This window comes from Somniosus microcephalus, chromosome 3 (assembly GCF_052327205.1).
Source record: "Somniosus microcephalus isolate GS21.2 chromosome 3, FLI_Smic_1.0, whole genome shotgun sequence".
Classification (NCBI taxonomy): domain Eukaryota; kingdom Metazoa; phylum Chordata; class Chondrichthyes; order Squaliformes; family Somniosidae; genus Somniosus; species Somniosus microcephalus.
Window position 1 is genome coordinate 65,505,687 of NC_140989.1, and position 25,280 is coordinate 65,530,966.

At 41.0% G+C, this 25,280-nt stretch overlaps 1 protein-coding gene across 1 annotated transcript; it reads left to right on the top strand.

Moving 5' to 3' along the window:
• Positions 1 to 94: 94 nt before the first annotated feature.
• Positions 95 to 24,606, top strand: utp25 (UTP25 small subunit processor component). The gene is made up of 12 exons (XM_085980827.1): positions 95 to 317; positions 2,109 to 2,148; positions 3,749 to 3,968; positions 4,167 to 4,388; positions 7,281 to 7,366; positions 8,459 to 8,869; positions 13,934 to 14,147; positions 16,177 to 16,379; positions 17,667 to 17,849; positions 20,058 to 20,170; positions 22,735 to 22,980; positions 24,100 to 24,606. Exons 1-12 carry the CDS (start codon positions 208 to 210, stop codon positions 24,344 to 24,346), a joined length of 2,295 nt encoding a protein of 764 aa, XP_085836953.1. The 5' UTR covers positions 95 to 207; the 3' UTR covers positions 24,347 to 24,606.
• Positions 24,607 to 25,280: the final 674 nt, after the last annotated feature.

Genomic DNA, 25,280 nt, shown 5'->3' on the forward strand with positions numbered 1-25,280 from the left:
GGACACCGTCCACGTCAATCACATCGCACCGCCAGCTCTTTGGACAGAATTGATCAAGTTCGGAGTCAGGGAGGCGACTGAACCAATCACATGAGGCCATATTGGGAGGTGGACTTAGACCAGCCGACGGATACTCAAACTCAGAAATCCGCAGCAAGCACGTGGTACTGAGCATCGCCGGAACAAGTGTGTGGCGTAGTGGGGGAAATGGGGAAAAGAAAAAGCAGCGGGAGGTCGCGCGCGATTGTGAGCAATTTAACCAAGAAACAGAAGAAACACCTGCGAGAATTCGGGGAGGAACATCCTTTTCATGATAAGTGAGTGTGTCTGTCATCACCTTGTACTGTCACTCCTCTGCCTGTCTCGTGGAGCAAGCTTTCGGCCGCCTCTCCACCTGAAGCTCGGTGCATCTTCCTTTCTTCATCTGAAGCTCCTTGGGGTGATTTTCTACGTTTAAATCTCTGCTTCAAGTCCAACTTCTTGTTGAGATTTTCTAGTAGGCCCCGTTGCCCTGTGTTCCTGTATTTCAGCTCCGGTCCAATGTTTTCTAAACTTTTAAAAATTCATTTTGGAGATGTGGGCCTCGCTGGCAAGGTTGGCATTTATTGGTCATGCCTAGTTGCTGCAGTCCATGTGGTGAAGGTGCTCTCAAAATGCTGTTGGGTGGGGAGTTCCAGGATTTGACCCAGTGACGATGAAGGAATCGCGATTATATGTCTAGGTCGGGATGGTGTCTATGTCTATCTCGTGAAGTGGTGTGCCGATAACAACCTGGCCCTTAACATCAAGAAAACCAAAGAAATCATTGTGGACTTCAGGAAGTCTAAAGGCGGAAGTCACACCCCCATCCACATCAATGGGGCTGTGGTGGAAAGGGTGGACAGCTTTAAGTTCCTCGGAGTCCACATCACGGAAGACCTCTCCTGGTCCCTCAATACCTCCTCTCTGGTGAAGAAGGCCGAAAGGATGTAACCTGTCACCCCTGATCCTCTCTAACTTTTACCGCTGCACAATAGAGAGCATCCTGACGAACTGTATCACAGTATGGTATGGCAGCTGTAGCTACTATGACCGGAAAGCCCTGCAGCGGGTAGTCAAAACTGCCCAACGCATTACCGGCACCCGGCTACCGACCATAGAGCACATATACCAGAAACGCTGTTTACGGAGGTCACGGTCCATCATCAAAGACCCTACCCACCCCAGCCACAGTCTGTTCGCCCTCCTGCCATCTGGGAGACACTACAGAAGCATTCGCACCCGTACGACCAGATTTAGGAACAGCTTCTTTCCCAGGGCTGTCATCCTACTGAACTCCACAAATAAACTCTAAAGCCTGCACATCTGCCAATGCACTTTATTATGGTTATGTTTATGTTAATGTATTACAAGCCAAATGTATGTTGAATGTTTAAATGTCTTAATCTAAATGTACACTCTCGGGAGCCGCAAGCCTACATTTCGTTGTACTGTACTTGTGCACTAACAATGACAATAAAAGTTGATTTGATTTTTTCTTGGAGGCGATGGTGTTCCCAATCACCTGCTGCCCTTGTCCTTCTAGGTGGTGGAGGTTGTGGGTTTGGGAGGTGCTGCTCACGAAGCCTTGATGCTGTACATCCTATAGATAGTACACTAGCTACGGAGTGCTGGTGATGGAGGGAGTGGATGCTTAATCTGGTGGATAGAGGTGTTGATCAAGCCGACTGCTATGTCCTCTAAGACGTTTAGCCTCTTGAGTGTTGTTGGAGCTGTATACAACCAAGGCAGTGGAGAGTATTTCCATCACACTCCTGACTTATGCCTTGTAGGTGAGCCACTCACTGCAGAATACCCAGCATCTGACCTGCTCTGGGTTTGAATTGCTGTTGCTGTCTGTACATTCATGCATTTACTTTGTGTTTTTGTGTTTCAATAGAAAAAACATTTCATTTATGTTTGGGGGGGGGGGAGACAATGTTTATGCACAGCTGTTAGATTTATAGATGCAATACTTAACTAACTTAGTAGAAAAAATGTGGGTACACAAGTACTAATCTAAATCCTGTCTTAAAAATAGGCTAGCGTCAGTAGCCAGTGTTGTGTAACATTTGGGTATTGTTTTGCAGGGTTTCTGAAAAAGCAGAGCCAGCTCAAATTGTTGAACTGGTGAGTTTCAATTATTTTTTTGTTTTTTAATACCTGTTGATTACACTGCTTCTCAAACACAATGCTTCATGTGCAGGTTAAACTATTTATACAGCAAGCATTGAGCTTGGTTACAGATAGAACTGAACACCTCTGGAAACATGCATGTGACTGTGTGGAAATGTGTTATGTCAGTCCCACTGAGCTGGACAATGGTGGAAGCACGTTGGATGAGGACGGTGTGGTCAACCATGCCAGAGGCTGCAGAGAGGTTTAGGAGGTCGAGGAGAGAAAATACACCACAATCCCTGTCTCCGAGGATGTAATTTGTGACTTTGATTAGTGTTGTTTCAGTGCTATGGCAGGGATGGTAACCTGATTGGCGAGATTCAAATCTGGAATTGCAGGAAAGTTTGGCACAGAGGCGACAACATGTTCAAGCACTTTGGAGAGGAAAGGGACGTTGGAGATGGGGCACTAGTTTGCAGGGACAGAGGGTTTGAGGGTGGATTTTTGAGGAAGGTGGTGATGGTGGTTTTGAAAGCCAGGACAGTACCTGAGAAGGAACCATTTATAACGTCAACTATCTTGGGGGCCAGGAAGAGAAGGTGGGGGCGGTGGTAAACAGCAGTTTAGTCGGAATGGGGTCAAGAGAGTAGGAGGCAGGTCTCTTGGGCAAGATGAGGTTAGAGAGGGCATATGGGGAGATGTGAGAGAAACTGGAGAAAAATGTTGGTTCACAGATAGGGCGGGGGGGTGGTGGAGCCTGGGGGAAGGTAGACTAAGTGGGGAAACAGCAGAGGCAGCTGAATGGTGGCCTCAGTCTTGGTGACAAAGAAGCCCATGCACTTGTTGGAGTTGAAGGGAGAGGGTTTTAAGGAGGCAGTTGGTAGTAGAGAAAAGAAGACGGGAAGGGGGTTATCTTTGCCCTCCCGGATGATCCTGCAGTGGTGTGTGGTTTTGGCAGAGGAGAGAGTGACGCAATCATGCTTGATGTGGTCCAGCCAGTTCTAGTGATGGGTGGCTAAACTAGTTGTGCACCAGATATGCTCAGTTCTGCTCCTGGAAATTAAGTATGCCTCCTCTCCCAAAATGTGAAAGATAATGCCATTAATGGTGAGATTTTCTAGAACATTTTGCAAAAGCATTAACATTTTACGAAATATTCTGTAAAATCTCATTCTTCAAATTAGCTTCAAGCTCTTAACATTGCAGTATCTGCAACTGCATTTGTAAGTCCTTCTGAAAACGCCTAATAACTTAAACATAGGTGCAATCTATGTGTTAATAGAATACATATTAGGGGCTAGTGGTATACAAAAAATAAGCATGTTGAGTCATTTGCTGCTGTTCAGTAAATACTAAACTAATGGTATCAAGTGTATTTAGACCATTAGAATGGCAATAATGTTTAATGACAAATTTGTGTGTTTTATGTCTGTTCAAATATTTGATACAGGCTTATCAATGTTTTTCATGGTTCATCAGACAAGATCCTAGACTTTGTCTCCCAATGTTGGGCTAAAGTCAAGAATTATTTTTCTTACGAAATGCCTGAAGGACATTTTGTGTCTACAAATATTCTTGAGATTATTTATATTATTATAAAGTATATTTTCAGGCTGACAGCTCAGAACAGTCTGACTCAGAGAGCGATGCAGAATCTGGCTCAGAACAGGTGACTGCCTACCAACATCTGTGTTCCACCTTAAAAAATGTCGCAGAGGATGAAGACAGTGACCGTGAAAGTGAATCTGAAGGAGAGGAGGAGGACCAAGGTGATGAGGAGGAAGAGAAGGCTGATAGTGAAGTTGATGATGAAAATGACCAAGAGGAGAGAGGTATTTTGCCACTAATTTCTATTGCTTGTATATTAAATGACTGGATGGGAGAGGAGAATCCTATACAAAAATGGCAAATTCTGTTTGTTTATTTAGGATCCATTGTAAAGATTTTATATTCTGAACATTAAATCATAATCAGCCACTATATTGACTTTCTTTTCTTTTTCTTCCTTGGCTTTTAATTCCTGTTAACAGATGCATTCGGTGATACTGAAAACAAAAGCAGTGCTGCAGGGAAAGAACTTGCAAAAGATGAGACGGTACATGATGGTGATGATGAAATTGAAAATGCCACTGACCTGGAAGCTGATTTCACTGATGTAAAGAATGAAGCCAAATTCTGTCTGGAAAGTAATTTCATTGGAGATGGAAGTGAAGATGAAAATGATAAAGTTCCTTATGTAGACAGTTCTGAAGGTGGGACTTTGCTGATTTCCATTTGTGCTTGCATTAGACCTCTTTGTTGGAACATGGGAACAGGGGTAGGCCATTTAGCCCCTCGAGCCTGTTCCTCCATTCAATGAGATCATGGCTGATCTGCGATCTAATGCCATATACCCGCCTTTGTCCCATATCTCTTAATACCTTTGGTTAACAAAAATCTAGCAATCTCCGATTTAAAATTAACAATTGATCTAGCATCAATTACCATTTGTGAAAGAGAGTTCCAAACTTCTACCATCCTTTGTGTGTAGAAGTGTTTCCTAATTTTACTCCTGTAAGGTCTGGCTCTAATTTTTCGACTATGCCCCTTAGTCCTAGACTTCCCAAACAGCCAAAATAGTTTCTCTCTATCTACCCTATCTGCTCCCCTTAATATCTTGAAAACTTCGATCAAGTCACCCCTTAACCTTCTAAATTCCAGTGAATACAACCCTAATTTGTGTAATCTCTCTTTGTAATTTAACCCTTGAAGCCCGGGTATCATTCTGGTAAATCTACGCTGCACTCCCTCCAAGGCCAATATATCCTTCCTAAGGTGTGCCCAGAACTGCTCCCAGTACTCCAGATTTTAGCTAACAGTCTCTTATGAAGGACTTTATCAAATGCCTTCTGGAAGTCCATATAAATAACATCCATAGACATTCTCCAGTCTACTACTTTAGTCACGAATCTGATTAATTTTTTGAATACGTCAGGTCTGACCTACCCTTGATAAATCCATGTTGGCGCTCTCTGATCAGCTGAAAAATTTCAAGGTTGTATGTTTGCTCCCTACAAGAGCTTGCTGATTTCATTAAGGGCAACAATGGGAGTGCTACAATTTGTTTAAACATACCTGGGATGGGGAAACAAAAATTGGCTACTTCAGTGATCCTGCTAGAAAGCATTTGTGTATGGACGTCGGGTGAGAATGGATCAAGCTCGGCTTTGATACCATACACATTCAGGTAGTTTGATGATGCTTGTTGGGTACACTTGCAAATGAACAATGGCAACACCAGAAGACATTAATAAACTTGCAGAACGGGCATATAATTGGCAAATGAATTTCAACACATAAGTGTGAGGTACTTTAGTTTGGTAAGAAAAATAAGGAGTTCACATATTACTTGAAAAATAAGAATCTAAAGGGGGTAGAGGAGCAAAAGGATCTGGGAGTACAAATACATAAATCACAAAGTAGTGACGCAGGTTAATAGGCCATTCCTACATTACAGCAGTGACTACACTTCAAAAAGTACTTGATTGGCTGTAAAGCTCTTTGGGACGTCTAGTGGTCGTGAAAGACGCTATATAATGTAAGGCTTTCTTTAAGTTTTTTTTTTAAACAAAGCTAACCAAGCACTAGGGTTTATTTCTGGAAGGATAGAATTAGAAAGTAGAGATGTTATGTTAAACTTGTATCGAACCTTGGTTAGACCACATTTGGAGTGCTGTGTACAGTTCTGGTTGTTGTATTATTAATAAAAGGATATAGAAGCACCGGAGAGTGTGCAAAAAAAATTACAATGATGAAACCAGAAATGCGAGGGTATACCTATCCAAAAAGGATGAACAGGCTTGGTCTATTTTCTCTTGAAAAGAGAAGGCTGAGGCATGACTTAATCGAGTTCTTTAAAATTATGAATGGTTTTGATAGAGTAGACATAGTGTGTGTTTCCACTTGCCGGGAAGAGCAAAACTAGAGGCCATCAATATAAGGTAGTCACCAAGAAATCAAATAGGAAATTCAGAAGAAATTTCTTTACCCAGAGAGTGGTGAGAATGTGGAACTTGCTACCACAAGGAGTGGTCGTATAGATGCATTTAAGGGGAGGCTAGATAAGCATGTGATGGAGAAGGGAATATAGTTATGCTGATAATGTTGGATGAGGAAGGATGGCGTGGAGCATAAATGCCAGCATGGACTGGTTGGGCCTAATGGTCTGTTTCTGTGCTGTATATTCTATATGTAAAAACTTACCAGATGGCTGATGGTTCCATATCTGTGAATCTATACCTTGGCGTGAGCTGCTACCCTTTTGTCGGGGTGGGGGGGTGGGTGTGCGGTTGGTGAGGAGAGGTAGGGACTGTAAGAGTCCTGCCTTTTTTAGGAATTTTTTTTTTTTACCCGAAATAATAGGAATGTGTAATTATTATTCTTAGAAACTAACTATTGCCAAGATTGGAAAGCTTGTTTTTTGGTGATTCAACCCATTTTCTCATTAGTTAAAAGTTATCAGAGAGATTCATTTGGAACCTTTAATTTTACTAGTGTTTTTGAAACTAAAAGAACACCTGGTATCTGTTGTAATGGTTCAGTCAGAGGTTTTGTGTATAGATCGGGTCAAACTGTGGCTGTATAAATCCTCAACCATTAATAGCGACATGTACAGGAGACTTTGGTTTATCTGGAGGTTGTATGTCCGGAAACCTCGATCTACTGGCAGAAATCAGGAGCCGTTTTGTTAGGTTTTTTTTCCAACAGTCAGACTCTGGAAAGTCTCTCTCAAGCTGTTGCTAAGCTACAGAGACGCTTCCAAGGTACAGGCCGACTGTTTGAAGCTGTTGCTAAGCAACAGTGTTTGTTGTCCGATACGGAGATGAAAACCTCCGTATGCTTCAACATTAACGCTGGTATGTCCGGCAGTTTTGATAGATCGGCAACAGCTCGGTCCCGTCGGTGCCGGATATAACAAAGTTTCCTGTATTAAGAACACAACGCATCTACAGAACAGCCGCAATAGCCTAACATTCTTCCAATAACTCCATTTCAGTGTATTAGCTGGATAGTTCATAAGCATTGCTGAATTATGGAAATCCATGTGTATTGAACATTAAAGTTCTATTAATTTTGTTTAAAGCTATGCCATTTTTTCCTTTCAGACCCATTTAAGCAACATGTGGACACCGAACTAAAGGAAGATGATGTTAAAACTATAACAAAAATTAAAAGTACAATGCAGTCCAAGGTAATTGTCAACAAATTATTTAGCCTTTGAATTCTGAAGAAGTTGAAATGGTTAATCTCATCATTTCAGTTTTTTGGAGAATAGTTTGTCATTTAGTATTTAAGGGTCAAGTGACTTAAGTTATTTGATACAGGAAACTTTTTTTATCCGGCCCCGACGAGACCAGCGTGCTGCCGGTTGATCAAAAAGTCCAGATTACAGAGTGGTATACTTACTAAGGTACGAGAGCCCCGTACACGGCCGCAGATCCAGGCGTCCCTGTTGCATGGCAACAGGTGCAGGAACCCTGGTTACACGGCCACAGATCCAGGCGTCCCTGTTGCATGGCAACAGGTGCAGGAACCCCAGTTACACGGCCACAGATCCAGGAACCCCAGTTACACGGCCACTAATATGAAGTAAAACTTACCTGAACCTACTCCTGAATTTTGCCGATTAAGAGAGATTTCTGGTTATTTAGATGCCGGTAAAACGAGAGTTTCCTGTATATACTCCACAAGAAAATGGGGTTAGTATGAATAATATGTTTCTGTGGACTTGATGCAAAGGAGGCAGTTATTCAGCATCTTTGGATTTGTATAACTCTGCTCTAGCCACTAGTAGTGCTTTCTTATTCAATGTCTACTATTTGCTGTAAAATATATTTAAATAGTTTCACAGGTTTGGTTAAATTGGTAGCTCTGACTCATTGAGACTAGAGATTATATGTAAACTGTTAACACAACAAATTTGACAGTGATGGGAGATATACACTGCGTCAGTTTTGCATGCAGAAATGAATGGCTAGCTCCCAGCCCCAGTTACTGGTGTTCACTGGCCATGTTGTATAATTTTTTTTAAATGATCTGTTTCTGTATTCAGTGATTAAACACTTTTTAAATATAATCTTGAGGTTGCAGGATTTAAATTGGCATTATGTATAATAAAGTTCTTTGAAAACTGTAAAATTTTGGTAGGGAATGGGCAGAAATTTTGTACTAAATTCCTTTTATGTAGTGATTTTATGTTTTAGCAGCTACAATTAAAAAGTATTTAAACAGTCTCTTTCCAAGCCCGTAACTCATTGTGTTCAAATTTTTGTCTTTTTACAAGTGGACTACTCTTGGGCAGCTAGTATGGTCCAGCCCCCTACCAAAATACACTCTCATCAAAGAGTTGTTGGGTGAAGGTTTGAAAAATCTCCATCTCCATAAACCCCTAGAAACAACATGGCCGAAGGTAAATGGTCAGCTCCTTTCACAAGAAGGTCAACTGAATCAACAAGAATTCTTCACACCATTACAACAAGGACTCTTCAATATATTGAATGGTTACAAGGACCTATATTATCCAGAAAGGACAGCTATTCGCAATGGAGAAGAAGTTCGCCGTGCCTATTGCTTACATGTGATAAATCATGTGTTGAAAGCAAATTCACAGGTGCTGAGCAACAATGCACAGTGCCGAGATCGGAAGGCAGAAGTTGATGATGACTTGAGGGATCAGGGACTTACAAGACCTAAGGTAAGGAGTATTTCAGAATGACAACAGAAAGTGCTATGGATTATTTGCACACAATTCTATAAATTGCTGAAATATTAGTGTGTATTTTTAAATAAACACCTTTTTGAAACTTCACTAAATGTCAGTATTGGTGGAACCAGTCTTCATGTGGTATGTTGTCACAGGGGACCAATAATGCATTCTGTGGCGCTCAAGCCGGGGCTGCCTATAATCTGGTGTGGGGTTCTGAGGCCTACATCATGCCCAATGCGATCAGTGATGGAAATTTAGGCAGGAAGTAACTAGCATGCAAGAAGCCTGTGTTCAAAGCTCATCAAGCACCACACATGATGCAACTTAAGGGGTCTCTGCATCATGTAGCTGGAGAGCCTGATTAACACTCTAGATGCTAAATGCCTGAATCCAACATGTGGTTCGGGGGAGGTCGACTTAAAAGATTTACACCTGCATGGCCTTATAATAGGGCCATTGCTTTTACTTGCGTTCAATGACCTAGTTAAAAAGAGGCCTTTGTGCCTCAAAAAGGTAGCATTTAAAGAGCAGCCAACAGCCCTTCAATTACTGCTGGCACTTGACATCCTTACCTCCCCATGATGCAGGAGCTGGAGGTGCTACAAAAATATCTAAATGAGTTGACCTTTTTATTATTGGTGCGGTCAATTCATTGGGCACAAGTGTGGCCAGCTCACCATTCACAGGAGTCTCAGCATGACTGTGCCAAGACTGGATTGATGGCTGAGAGTGCTAGGATGCAGGTTTTCCCAGAAGTCAGGCTCCACTCCTTGAAGGTGCAAGGCCAAGGGCTCCAAAAATATGGAGAGAAATGGGTGAGTCTGCTAAGTATATTTTTGTATACCTCCTACCTATCACACCAAGTTGTAATGGCAGAAGTTTGGGAGCCGGTCATTTACCTGACTTAGATGGAGTGTAATATGGGGAAGAACTGAAAATGATTTTTAAATAAAGCCACAGCCATGCTTAACCAAATATTACCCCTACAAATTTTGATAGAAAACACAAGACCATAACTGCTTTACCACTGTATTCCAGCTGGGACTATTCTGCTTGATGTCTGATATTGCTGTGTTTGAACTTAAATTCTTCTATTTCCTGCAATTTTTATCATTCTTGTCGGGAACCTTTTTGTTAAAATGTGTGGAGAAAAAAAGTTCTTGTATATTTCCAGTGACCGTGATACCTCCAGTGACAGATTGTGTGGATACCTCCAGGGACAGTGATACCTCCAGTGACAGATTGTGTGGATACCTCCAGGGACAGTGATACCTCCAGTGACAGATTGTGTGTATATCTCCAGGGACTGTGATACCTCCAGTGACAGATTGTGTGTATATCTCCAGGGACTGTGATACCTCCAGTGACAGATTGTGTAGATACCGCCAGGGACAATGATACCTCCAGTGACAGTGATACCGCCAGTGACAGATTGTGTGGATACCTCCAGTGACACTGATACCTCCAGTAACAGTGATACCTCCAGTGACAGTGATACCTCCAGTGACAGATTGTGTTGATACCTCCAGTGACAGATTGTGTTGATACCTCCAGGGACTGTGATACCTCCAGTGACAGATTGTGTGTATACCTCCAGTGACAGATTGTGTGGATACCTCCAGGGACAGATTGTGTGTATACCTCCAGTGACAGATTGTGTTGATACCTCCAGTGACAGTGATACCGCCAGTGACAGATTGTGTGTATACCTCCAGTGACAGTGATCCCTCCAGTGACAGATTGTGTGGATACCTCCAGGGACTGTGATACCTCCAGTGACAGATTGTGTGGATACCTCCAGTGACGGATTGTGTGGATACCTCCAGTGACACTGATCCCTCCAGTGACAGATTGTGTGGATACCTCCAGGGACAGTGATACCTCTAGTGTCAGATTGTGTGGATACCTCCAGTGATAGTGATCCCTCCAGTGACAGATTGTGTGTGTGTGTCTTTTTTCCCTATGGAAAAGCTTATTATGCACAGAAGATTCTTTTAAGTTTTTTCTTTTCTTTTACCCCCTCCGCATAAATGCCCAGATTTTAAAATGATCCTTAATGGCTTTTACTTCTTCTCATCCAACCAGAAACTGACAATGTACTAAATTCTACTTCTGATTTTTGATTCTTGGGTTTTTGCGCTGCATGTAGAGATTTTCTGATTTGCTCCCATGGGGAACAGGAGAGCATATTGGAAATTCGGGTGCTCGTTGTGCATGTTTTTCTTGTGCAGTACATGCCCAAATTTCCAATATGCACTTCCAGCAGGCACGGTTCCTCACCGGAAGCACAAATTCAAAAAATTACCATGTAGTTTGACGAGTAGCTTTTTGTTATCTCCAACACAATCACAAGACAAATTATTTATATTTACATCAGTCTATGTGACTGCCACCAAGTTTCTCACTCCAGTCTTGTTCCTAATCCTCTCCTCTACCTGATCTCGTATCTTGACTGCACCCTCTCTCTGTTGCATTCAGATAGTTTCTAGCAATAGCTCAGTCTTATTAAAAGCCGGTGCTCTTGCAGTTGCTGGATTGAAAATCTGTTGTTCTAGTAAGGGGATTTTTTAACACACTATTTTAAACAACCTATTTACCTTGCAACGAAATGTTATTTGGTTTCATTTTTTTTTAATATTAGAACAAAGCGTAATATATAACTGCAGAAGTTGAGCTGACATTGAATTCACTTTGTTCTTAATTGAGTTTAATTTTTGAAATAATTGAAAAAGATCTTGCAAATGTAAAGTCGCTGAACCCGAGAACCCTGTGCATGTGGTAGCCAGGTCAGTGTGCTTGACTGGACCATTGAGGCCTGTATTCAATTTATAGTAACTTTTCAATACAAATCAAATGGTCACATACACAAGTCACTTTTGTGTATGTACAAATCCAAATGCTAATATTGTTGAATATTCCCAGTGTTTTAACTGACACAATTTTTTGCATGGGTCTTCTTTTATTGTTTCCCCCTTCTCTTCTGAAGGCATTTAATTATTTGAGTTGAAGTTCTATGGTGTCACAGCCCTCCAGTGTATCTCCCAAGTGACTATTCTTTGTATCGGCCTAGACAATGAATGTCGGCAGCCTATTTGATTGTAGAGGGTGTTGCAATTGAGTCTGATCCTGTCCTTGCCTAGCTACCACACAGATAGACTTTACAGCCGGGCTTACTGGGTAGCAATCGAGTTGGGACCCATGGCTCTATTACCCATTGGGCTGTGGCAGGTGTATTCTTTTACATTAATTTTTGAAAAGAGGTTTTTGTTATATTCATAGGTGACCAGTAGTACTGATGCAGGATACAGTTTAGCTACCATACTTTGCCTGCTGTTTATCTTTTGATCTATGTGACTTACCACATTTCCCGATCAAATTGATAGTCCAGGTTGCTGTACTATAATGATGTGCAGCAATGTACAGGAAACTTTTTTTTATCCAGCACAGACGGGACCGACGTGCCGGTTCATCAAAAATTCTGGATAACCGAACGCTATAGTAAAAGATACGGAGCTGAGAGCTCCGTATAAAGCAACAAACACTGTTGCTTAGCAACAGCTTCAGAACAATGGGCACAAGTTGCAAGTGTCTCTGTAGCTTAGCCACACCCTTGCACAGCAACAAATGGAGTAAAAAAAAGTAATAAAAGTTACCTGAACCTATTCCTGAATTTTGCCGTTTAACCGAGATTTCCGGTTATTTAGGTGCCGGTAAATCAAAAGTTTCCTGTACTGTTTAAGACCAACAAAATGTTAATTCGTAGCACTTAAAAATTCTTGAATGATTGTTAAAACATAAAATATTTATCTGAACGAGTAGGCCGGATTGTTGGTGCCTAAATAAAGTTTGTAAAGAATCTATGTTCGTTGCAGTTTACAAAATTAATGAGGTCTATGAAATGTTAATGACTTCAACAGTAAAGTGAATATAAATATAAAGAAATTGTTTACAAGCTTTCAAGCAATGTCAGTTGTGGGCGACCCAGAGTTGAAACTGACCATTAAACATTGCAGTTGGTAGCCAGTGTTTTTGGTTGTACAAAAATTATTCAGAGCTCCAGCTCTGTTTTCAGACTGAGTGGTAATGATTAAAATCCATTAGTGTTTTAAATAAAAATATTTTACTAATTTTACAGTATACGCCATCTTTAGGCACTGTAAAGGAAGCAATGAGTACTTGAAACAGTTGGATGTTTTTAATGTGGTTTATTTGTAAATGAAGGGGAGAGAGAGCAATATGTTGCATCAGAAGGCGTGGTATCTTCATGTAATCAGTTGCAATAATATTGAAGAATAGAAATATATGACCCAGTGGATGTGTGTGCTCTTGGATTTTTCTGCTTCCAGAATTCCCACATTTATCTGTGCCATTGGCATGGTGTTGAGTAAAGACTATGACCCTGAAATTATAGCATAGTGTGTATATATACTAGTGTACAAATGCTTACTGCTTTTGCCTGAAGCTGCACCTCCCCCGCCCCAATCTAATTTGGCAGATTATTAACCAATCTGCTAATCCAGCTTCTAAAAAGTTAGTATCTCTTATAAAACATTTTTGGTAAATCTTAGGTTATTTTTTAAAGTACTTTCACTTTCATCTTTCAAGGTATTAAAAGGTAGAAACGTTGCCCGGCAGCACATTCACAGAGGGACAGACAGACAGGCCCGAAAGCCTGGGACTCGATTTAAACCGCCCGGCCCAAAACAGCCCTGGCAACGCCGGGCTCCTCCAGCTATTTACAATAAATGGGTCAAGACCGCCACTAAAATAATGGAGTGAGGCATTTTGGACAACTGTTAATTGTTTATGAACTTGTATCAATGTAATGGCAGGGCCTGGGTATTTTCTGGAGATAGGGGGCTGGCTGTAAAGAAGCACAAGCCATCTGCATACCCTCACATCTGGGTATTGATGACTTATGGGGAAAATGGTTTGAGGACTGTTTATGACCCCACCATCAATTATTCATTGCTGTCAGATAATGTTTTAATTCACAGGCTAAATCAAAAATCAAAAATCTTAAATTAAAAAAAAAAATTCTGTAACTCGCAGGTACTTATTGTGGTGCCATTTCGAGAGTCTGCTTTAAGAGTGGTACAAACTTTGATTGGTCTTCTTGACATGAAAAACAAGCTGGAAGTAAGCAACAAGAAAAGATTTAAGGATGAATATGGCTCTCATCCAGGAGACAAGCCACCAAATCTAAAACGACCTGAAGATTATGAAGCTATTTTTGCTGGCAATATTGATGACCACTTCCGGATAGGTAACTACAAAGTTTGTTGTGTTGGTTAAGTTACAAGAAATTGCAATGCTCACACTCTGTTGTCCTACCTCAGATACTATAGTATTCAAACCAACACAGGAAGTTGATGGAACAGCTCTTAATGTTGGTGTTTATTCTTTTCCACTTTCCAGTTTAGAGGAGGAGACCTCTCCAAATGATATCTTCCACAGTGCTGTCACTAGGATTTCAGTAAAGTAAAAGTGAGCTTGTGAAAATTATCATTTGCTGTCCACTTGAAATGAGAATCAAACCCGCCAGTATAATTTTTAGATTTTGTCCTTCTAAACTTGGGTTGTTTATAAAGGGAGTACTTTGAGCTATATAACACTTAAATAAAGTACTGGCGGTAACAGACCCGCCACTGGTTATGGTAGCAATTTGAGATGATGATTTAACTTTATTGTGTATTCTCTACATTTTTGTTCTAAATATGTCTAGTAACAACACTGCTCCAGCAGGATTGAAGTAGATGTCTCTTGTAGAAATGTAAAATTAAAATCTAGAGCTTCAAACCTGACTGGTAAATATGTTGAACCATATCTTGTACTGCTGGCAAGCTATTGATTGAGGTTTCATTCACCACAAAAATCACCCAGTATGCATTTATGAAAAAGCCAGTTGGGCTACTATTTAACGCAAGTAAGTGTCTAGAGAAATCAATTTCCAAAAATAGACTTACAAGGGCTTAAAGCAATAATTCTTCTAGAGTCCATGAAGAAGTATATCCATTGTTCGACTGAATCTCTTCTGCTTTGATGATTGGTTTAGAAGGATGAAAATATTTCTGTACCATTATAGTTCTCTCTTCCCATCCTTTTTTACACCTCCCTGTAACCAAAAGCGAGAGAATAAGTGATGTGGTAGGAAGTTCATTCATATCCATGATTTGCTGCACAGTATGCTACCTCTCCGATGCTGGAGAGGTGTGGTACAGAGGAGAGGCTGTTACCCATAGTTAGGGAAGAAATTCAGGGAGCCATTCCTAGGTTGATGTTATATGCTCCCTTTGTATCTGCTTAGAGAGCTCTGTAGAGGTCTGGAAATGGGTTTCTCACCCACCCTCTTGACTGGGGTGGTGCGCACACAGCTTCCTTGTGTTACATGGAGACTAGAAGAAGGGCAGATAAAAATAAATTGAATCCACAGTGATCTCAACATAAACAGTACTAGTTGGTGGGATAGCCTGGACTTTCAATTTGATATGCTCCAGATTTTACACTACTACTGAATGTAACCAGGACTTTAACCCAGGAACACACCAGTATTTGTTTTTCTAGCTAGATGCAAGTCACCAGTAAACATGAGAAGATGGTGCTTTTTTGCCTTTAATATTCTGCCTCTTTGTGTTTTGGGTATAGTTTCACAGGTGGTGGCCCTTCAGTACCTTGCCCATGTAGTATTCTTCATTGGCAAATCAAACTCTGCTATTTCCTCATGACTAGGTTGGGGGTACTGGGGTCAGTTGTTGTGTTCAGAGTGAAATTGACTAACTTCACACCGACTAGATATCCCCTGGGACCACATAGGACTGCACGGTGGCATAGTGGTTAGCACTGTTGCCTCACAGCGCCAGGGACCCGGGTTCGAATCCGGCCTCGGGTGACTGTCTGTGTGGAGTTTGCACATTCTCCCCGTGTTTGCGTGGGTTTCCTCCGGGTGCTCCGGTTTCCTCCCACAGTCCAAAGATGTGCGGGTTAGGATGATTGGCTATGATAAATTGACCCTTAGTGTTAGGGGGATTAAATACGTGGGGTTACGGGGATAGGGTGGGATATGTGTTGGTGTAGGGGTTACGGGGATCGGGTGGGATATGTGTCGGTGCAGGCTCGATGGGCCGAAATGGCCTCTATCTGCACTGTGGGGTTTCTGTGATTCTGTGACTGTAGGGCTGGCAATCCACACCACACAATAAATCTATTCGCTAAGTGATGTTGGGGAAGGAAGAAGGGAGAGAGAGTATGTTCGTTATTCATAAACTAATTCATGCTTACTTGTTTCTCTTAATCAGGTGTGGCCATCCTTCGGAGGAGTATGAGATTGTATGCACCATTTTATTCTAGTGATATCATCATTGCTTCTCCCCTGGGCTTGCGGACAATTATCAAAGCTGAGGGTGACAAGTCAAGGGATTTTGATTTCCTTTCCTCTCTTGAAATATTAATTATTGACCAAGCTGATGTTTATCTTATGCAAAACTGGGAACATATTGTGGTAAGAAATTAGTTCCAACAATTTTCTTCAGTGGATTATCTGAAAAGCTCTTTTTTTAGTAAATGGAAGAACTGCTGCACCTAAAGTTTATCCCAAGCATGCATCCCTTTCAGGAATAACTAGTATTTCTAAAGGTGTTTTGGGTTTTAACATGCAGACTGCCAAAATTATAAAGATGGAATGATACTTTCAGGTTTGGTGAATTGAAGTTTATCGACTTGTTGGTCTTTCAACATTTAAATTAAAATGCAAGTACAGGAAACTCTCTTTATCCAGGATCGGCGTGGTGCCGGTTTATCAAAAAGCCCGGATTACAGAGAGATATAGTAAAAGGTTCGAGAGCCCCGTACACAACAACGTATCCAGGCTTCCCTGTTGCTTAGCAACAGGTGCAGGAACCCCGGCCACAAGATCCAGGCGTCCCTGTTGCTTAGCAACAGGTGCAGGAACCCTGGTTACACGGCCACAGATCCAGGAACGGCCACTAATATGAAGTAAAACTTACCTGAACCTACTCCTGAATTTTGCCGGTTGAGAGTTCCGGTTATTTAGGTGCCGGTAAATCGAGAGTTTCCTGTAACTCTAATTTTGTTAAAATTATGCTATTTTGCAATAACTATTTTATGTGAAGAAACCATGTTCTGAGTTTACCAAATGAAAAAGCAAATTAGCCACTGTTTGTGTGCTCAAAGAACTGACCCATTAATGGAACATGCCCAATCTGAAGGGATAGAAGTTGTAGTCATCTTTACAAAAGCCGTCTAAAATGTTACGCACCTGGTTTTGAAACTGTGACAACTAGTTCAGAACAGCATCTGTCACTAAGTTTGAGTAAGGCTAGCAAGAAAATAAGACCCATTTGTCTAATTTGAATGGGTGCAGTAGTCTAGTGGTTCTGGTACTGGAGCCAGCACCGCAGAACCTTTTGAGTTTAAACCCCAACATTGCAAATTGCAAAATTAAATTCAAAAAAATCTGGTAATTTGTGGGCTAGCAGCAAAAAAATAACCATGAAAGCTGCTGGATTTTTGTAAAACCCAACTTCCTCACTAATATCCTTCAGGGAGAGTTTGACCCACATGTGACTCCAATCCCACATTATGTAGTTCACTCTTGATGCCCCATGGCAACACTTTTTTCCTTTGCCTTGCCAGTGTCACCCACATCCCGAGAACAAATAACTATTTAAAACAACTTGGTATGTTTTTGCAAGTGATTCTTTGGTATAAGTTTGAACATTTATAAGAAGTTCTGTCATTTTCAGTGGTATATTCTCTCTTGTTGCAGCATCTACTGAAACACCTTAACCAACAGCCTCATGAACCACATGGAGTGGATTTCTCTCGTGTGCGTGTGTGGAGTTTGGACAATTGGTCCAAGTATTACAGGCAGACTTTGATTTTCAGCGCACTTCAGGATCCACAGATTAATGCTATTTACAGTAAACACTGCTTCAATTACAGAGGACAGGTTTGTTTATCGTAAACTTTTTTAATTGAGCTTTTGTGGATTTTGGGGAAAATATTGTTCAGAGTCTGAATTTAATTGAAGTACAGTTTAAATTCATTGAATCTAGTTTACGTAAACAATATTTTTCATTCTGTAAGGGTTAATGTAAGTAACCAAATGTTTGTCATTCCATACTGACTGCTTTGGGTCTGAGTTGTGCTGCATTTAGATTGCAGAAGAGCGGCCCTGAAGAAATAATCCACATGGATGCCAGAATAGATTAGAGTAAACAATCAATTTGGTGTCAGTGTTTCCTAGATGGTAGCATTTCACTTCAGAGGTGCATTCTACAACAACTTAAATGTTTCTTGCATCCAATATAAGGGTATTTTTCTTGATTTAAGGCAACATTTTATGGATAATTGTGTACTTCAGTGTACATTTTGTTTCATTTTAGTGGAGTGTTTTTTCAAAAAAGCATTTTACCTTAAAGTAGCACATTTTGAATAGTCATCTTTCTTTTCCCACTCTTAACCCTGTGCGTCACTGCTATGTGAAGCCTGGGAAACTAGTTTGGATCTATATAACATATAAGAAATAAGAGTGGGTGGGAGTAGACCATTCGGCCCTTCGAGCCTGCTCTGCCATTCAGTAAGATCATGGCTGATCTTCTACCTCGACTCCACCTTCCTGCACTATTGCCATATCCCTTGATTCCCTTAGTATTAAAAATCTATAGATCTCTGGCTTGAATATACTCCATAACTGAGCATCCACAACTATCTGGGGTAGAGAATTCCAAAGATTCACAATGCTTTGAATAAATTTCTCCTCATCTCCGCTCTAAATGGCTGACCCCTTATCCTGAGACGATGCTCCCTAGTTCTAGACTCCCCAGCCGGGGGAAACATCTTCCCAGCAACTACCATGTCAAGCCCCTTAAGAATTTTATACGTTTCAATGAGATTACCTCTCATTCTTCTAAACTCTAGCGAATATAGGCCTAGCCTACTCAATCTCTCCTCGTAGAATAATCCCCTGATCCCAGGAATCTGTCGACTGAACCTTTGTTGCAGTCCCTTTAAGGCAAGTATACCCTTCCTAAGGGAGTAAGGAGACCAAAACAGTACACCGTACTCTAGGTGTGGTCTCACCAAGGTCCTATATAATTGCAGTAACTCTGCCATTCTCATTTTAACTGCCCATGAAGAAGTATCAGCTCCAGTGGATAGTTAGCTAGTTTCTGTTTGGTAACTCATCTACAGCATAGCTAAGATCGTGGTCCGGATTTTGCGGTGGTAATGACGGCAAAACTGTTAGCGTTCGTTGTCATTACCCCTCTGAAACTGACCGTAACTTCAGCATTTAGCGCATGTGCAGATAAATGCGGAAATCCTGACGTTGCAGTCAGTTATTCCCTGCTGCGATGTGGAATTCCCCCATATCCGGAAATCAGTTGAACTGCCGAAAACTTAAGCTTTTCCGCTGTAATATCGCTGTTAAACACCCCATAAAAAGTTAAGCCTTGTTGGAATAGGTGTAACTGGGGTTTTAATGGCATATTGACTGCTGAACAACCGTTCTGGCCCTGGAAAACTCATTTTATATTTGTGGAAAGACAAATTTCTCCATTATGATAATTACTGGATTAAAAAAAATTTAAATTAAAGTTTGATATTTTAGCTTCTGCCATATCCCATGTGAATGTCCCAATCTTTATTTCATTCTCTGTATTAAAAAAAAAAAAAATGTTTTTAAAGTGAATTGATAATCAGTGCTTTTTATTTCCTGGTTTGCTGTCTGAGAATTCTTGAATGTGATTGGCTGCTTAGACAGCTTGATGACATCACTGCTGCTGTATGCTAGGGATCCCCTTTTGACAGCACTACAATCAAATTAAGGTCGAGAAAGCTAAAGTTTTCGCCACTGAGATCGCAAGATCCATGTGGGCAGCTTTCTTCGAGATCAGTGTCGCTTTGCTGCTGACTGCAAATTCCGGGCCCAGTGTGTTGTGTAGGGAACTTGGATTATTTATGTTTTACTATGTTTGTGATGCAGCATATGGGTGCACCAATGCACTGCATCATCAAACAGTTATACATGTGTTTCTCTTTGCTTCCCCTCCCTGCCACCCCCCAGAATAGGACAGGTTTCTTAAGACACTTTTTGTTAAATGAAATTATAATTGGTCAGCAGGAAAAAGTTAGAGATTTTGTTTCTGTCTTTTAGGTGGCAGTAAGGAACATGCCTCGAACTGGTTCAATCTGCCATGTTGTTGTGCAGTTACCACATGTTTTCCAACGAGTGGACGTCTCCAGCTTCACAGGTTTGCCTGATGCAAGGTAATCCATCGTGTTTAGGAATTCTTTTGTATTGCCAAGTGAATCGTATAGAGTTTGAATTATACCTTTAGTGTTCCTTGGGGTGGGTGGAGGAGGGGGAAGTGGGTTGTTATCACGACTAGAGGTGACTGTCACAGACGAATGGAACACGTTACCATTTGGTGCTCCTAAATCAGGCAGCATAAATAGTTCAATAGTAAAACTCCCTCTACTTTGCCATAGCAATAGCCTCAGTGCCAAACTTGGAAGAACATTTCTCACAACAGCCATCCTTTTGATGACTGAGTTTGTGGAAGATCAGGAAAAAATTTGTGTTGCAGGCCTACATTTATTTGGAAATCTGGCACTGACCAAGCAGATTTCAATTAGCAGCAAAGTGTTTCAGTCCTTGTGTGTCAGCTTGGATCAGTTCAGTTGGTAGCACTCTCCTCTGAGTCAAAATGTTGTGGGTCATGCCCTACTATGGATTTGAGCACACAATCTATGCTTGACTGTAGTGCAGTGCTAAGGGAATACTGCATTGTCGGAGGTGCTGTCTTTCAAATGAGATGTTAAACTGAAGTCTTGTCTGTCTGCTCAAGTGGATATAAAATGCCCCATGGCATTATTCAAAGAAGAGCAAGAGTGTTCTCCTGGTATCCCAGCCAACATTCCTCCCTCGCTCAAAAAAAAATTCCCATGCTAATTGTGGGACCTTGCTATGTGCAAATTGGCTGCCAAGTTTACCTACCTAACAACAATGACTGGACATCATAAAGTAATCCATTAATTGTGAAGCACTATGGGACATCCTGAAGAAGTGCTCTGAAGTGTCATGTGTACATGGTATTCTGATGCATGTTTTTTTTTAAAGGAGGTTATGTCTTTCAGAAGATTAAGACTAAATTTTGTGAAAGATTTTTAATATTTTAATGGCCTCTTAGCTGACTTTAATTTTCATGTTTCCCAACAATTGTTTTTTGACTTTATTTGAACCCTAGGTAAGCGTGTGGCATTTGTCACTGAGCTACAAATGTATTTCTTTGACAGATGGAAAAATTGTATACTGCTGTGTAATATCCAAGTAAATTTGTTATGTTGGTCATGGGGGAGGGGGGGGGAAATGTCAAAACTATCAAGTGAAATGGAAGTACTGATAAATGTCAATTAAGATGGTCCATCTTAATTTATTCATCCAGATAAACTCTGCAGTTCCCCCAAAGCAGCATTTAACTGTTTTTTGAATGATTCCAGGATTTTCACCTCTATTACACTGGTGACAAATCAGTAAGACCATCCAAGGGAAGCCTTTTGAACAAAGTCTATTGCATGTCTGTTAATAAGTGAACAGTTCTAACGGTTTGCCATAGTATTGCGATATAGCGACATTGAAGATGTGCTGCAGGTAGTGGCAAATTCTGGAAAATGGGTGCTATAGGACCACATACTGAGTAGGCTAGCTACAGGAAACTCTTTGGTATCCGGCACCGACGGGACCGGGATGGTGCCGGTTGGTTAAAAATTCCAGATGACGGAGAGGGTTATCTATCAAGGCTATTTTTAACAAACAAAAATTAAAAAATCAAGAAATGTGCAGTATACAGTAATTGGGTACTCACCTACAGAATGTTGTGTTAAATGGATGGTGGAAGATGCTTGATTAAGTACAGTACTGGCAGTTGAGGGTAATCTATAACTCTTTAATTACTTAACAGTAAAACAAAACTTATACTGTAAACAACTGTATACAGTACTGTAGTTGACTGTACACTTATTCCAAGTCAGCTGGTTCATCAGGAATATCCATGCCAGCTGGGTCATCAGGATCATGCACTTCAACAGATTCTTCAGGCACTTCCACTGCTTCAACTCTTTTGGAAGCTTTCTTAAGCATGTCCCGATGTCTGCTTGCGCAACCCTTTGCCCCTACCCAAGCACTAAATTCTGTTGTAAGAGATGCAGATCATCATCATCATAAAGCAAGTTGGCTTCCTTTCATTCTGAACCACCAACAGCGCCAAGAAGCCGAGTAGTGGCAGTTTGGAGAACTACCCCCACTGTAACTCGGCCACCGCGGGAGACTCGGACTCGGCAACATTTCCGGTTATTGAGGTGGTGTTTTCGGAGTATGAATTTTGCCGGTTAATAGAGAATTCCGGTGCCGTTTAAACGAGAGTTTCCTGTACATGGTTTAATGCAATTTACCACTTCTGGTTACACTTTGTTGCAAAAGGTTTTGTAACATTAGTGGAATTGTTTACAGGATTGATCAGTACTCTAATGTGAGAACGAGAAACTGAAGTGAGTCAGTTGGTAAGCAAGCGCTAAGGCGCTGACTGTTGTTAAAAGAAAAAGCAGTGGATGCAAATATCCTGATGTAATTCCACTGGTAGGATCTGAAATCTGTTAAATAGCAACTGTAGCAAAATGCCCAAATGTGGAATATTAAGTATTTATTGACGACACTATATGAATGTTTTTTATTTAACCTCATCAGTTAGTGACACAACAAAGTAGTAATTGTGTTTAATATCAAATCTTAGAATGCTTTCAATACATTGATTTAGTTTTTTTTTCTTCAAAAGGTTTGAATTCTTTGTCTCAAAGATTTTACCTCAATATAGAGAAGCAGTCATGTCCCACACCTTAATTTACGTACCTGTCTACTTTGATTATGTGCGACTGAGAAACTACTTCAATCGTGAAGAAATGAATTTTTCTCATATTTGTGAATACAGCAAAAAATCCACAATTAATCGAGCAAGATACCATTTTCTGAAGGGGGAGAAATCTTTCCTCCTGTTCACTGAACGTTTCCATTTTTACAAAAGGTAAGATTCCTGTAATTCAAGAAAAAGCTCATACAGTAAAGCCTTGAAATTGTTAGCTTTGCCCACTGTTTTGTTGTTTACCATTGCTCTCTCAGTAAACATTGAATAGGATTCTTATATCTGTGATGTTGACAATAAAGACAGTATTTTCAGTCCTGGCGGTGTTGCAAAAGCAAGAAGTTACAATTTTAGAAACTAGCTGATCTGGTTCAGACAAATTGGATCAGCATACCCTTGTGTTGAAACCCAGTGCCAGACTTAAAGGTCAACAGGCAAATCTACATAGTTTAATTAAAATGACCTATTTCACATTTCCTTTGAGTCTCTTTTATAATCAGAAATTGTGAACCGGTGGGAGGCAGTGGCCAGGACTCCTAGTTTACCACCTTATCTACAACCACCATTTTTACACACTATTCAAAGTGTAGGCAGCTAGGTGTGCTTTGGTATTGTGTGTCCCCTTTTTAGCTCCTTACCCTATTCAGTGGAGCTTCTCTTCAAAATAAAGATATTGGGTCTATGGCAGTTTACGAAAGCAGTTAAGTATACATTTCAAGCAAGTCCACTGCTGGTAGTTCTATCTAATAAGTGTTGCTATTTTAAAAAGTAAACCTGCATATTCTGGCAATGGATATCTAATGGATATCTAAGGGCAGCACGGTGGCATAGTGGTTAGCACTGTTGCCTCACAGCACCAGGGACCCGGGTTCGAATCCGGCCTCGGGTGACTGTGTGGAGTTTGCACATTCTCCCCGTGTTTGCGTGGGTTTCCTCCGGGTGCTCCGGTTTCCTCCCACAGTCCAAAGATGTGCGGGTTAGGTTGATTGGCTATGATAAATTGACCCTTAGTGTTAGGGGGATTAAATACGTGGGGTTACGGGGATAGGGTGGGATATGTGTTGGTGTAGGGGTTACGGGGATCGGGTGGGATATGTGTCGGTGCAGGCTCGATGGGCCGAAATGGCCTCTATCTGCACTGTGGGGTTTCTGTGATCTGTGATTTCTGTGGTGTACTATTCATTATATTCGGAATAATTTTTGAACAGTGGAATGTAATCTCATGTTTATTGTTAAGTGTGTCTAATTTTGAATAATTTTAAACTATCTTTTTTAATGTAGGTACACAATTAAGGGCATCCGACATCTGATTTTCTATGAGCTTCCTACATATCCACATTTCTACAGTGACATTTGCAACATGCTGAAAGCAGAAACTAGGGGTGATGAAGCTACATGGACTTGTACTATTTTGTATTCCAAGTACGATGCTCAAAAGCTGATTCCAGTGGTGGGAGCAGAGCGTGCTGCCCAGATGATTCAGTCGAAGAAATCTGTTCATTTGTTTGTAACTGGAGAAGACTTGTAACATAAACTGAGGACTGGCAATATTCAAACAACTTTGTGATGACTGGAGTCACGTTTGCGATTTGAGATTATATCCAAATTACTAGCCTATCTAATTCGGGGGTGACAAACCTGCTATGCATTTTTTGTCTTTTTACTTCAGGAATGCAACACTCAGTCATTCTTTTTATTTCCATTTTGTGAAAACTTTGTGTACCTTCAAACTTGTAGATAATGTTTCATTTAATGTAAAATATGACGCACTGCGATTTTCAATTTTTACATACTGGCTCTGAATTTCCGATCGCAGGCTTCCTGTGGGCGGATGCCTTATTAGCTTTATTCCGTAGTTTGGCTTCTGTTTGAACCATAAATATTGCACTAGGCAAAGAAAACATAAGAAATAAGAGCAGGAGTTGGCCATATGGCCCCTCGAGCCTGCTATTCACAAATATCATGGCTGATCTTCGACCTCAACTCCACTTTCCCGCCCGATCTCCAAGCATACCAAAAATGGTGTGGGAACCAAGGGTCTAATGAGGGGGAGGAACTTAACGTAATTAATATAAGTAGAGAAAAAGTACTAGAGAAACTAATGGGACTAAAAGCCGACAAATCCCCTGGACCTGACGGCCTACATCCTAGGGTTCTAAAAGAGGTGGCTGAAGAGATAGTGGATGCATTGGTTTGATCTTCCAAAATTCCCTAGATTCTGGAATGGTCCCAGCGAATTGTAAGGTCGCAAATGTAACACCGCTATTCAAGAAAGGAGGGAGAGAAAAAACAGGGAACTACAGGCCAGTTAGCCTGACATCAGTTGTCGGAAAATGCTGGAATCCATTGTACGAGGCCCCTTGGGTCGGAGCGATCATAATATGATCGAATTCTTCATTAAGATGGAGAATGAAGTAGTCGACTCAGAGACCAGGGTCCTAAATTTAAATAAAGGAAACTAT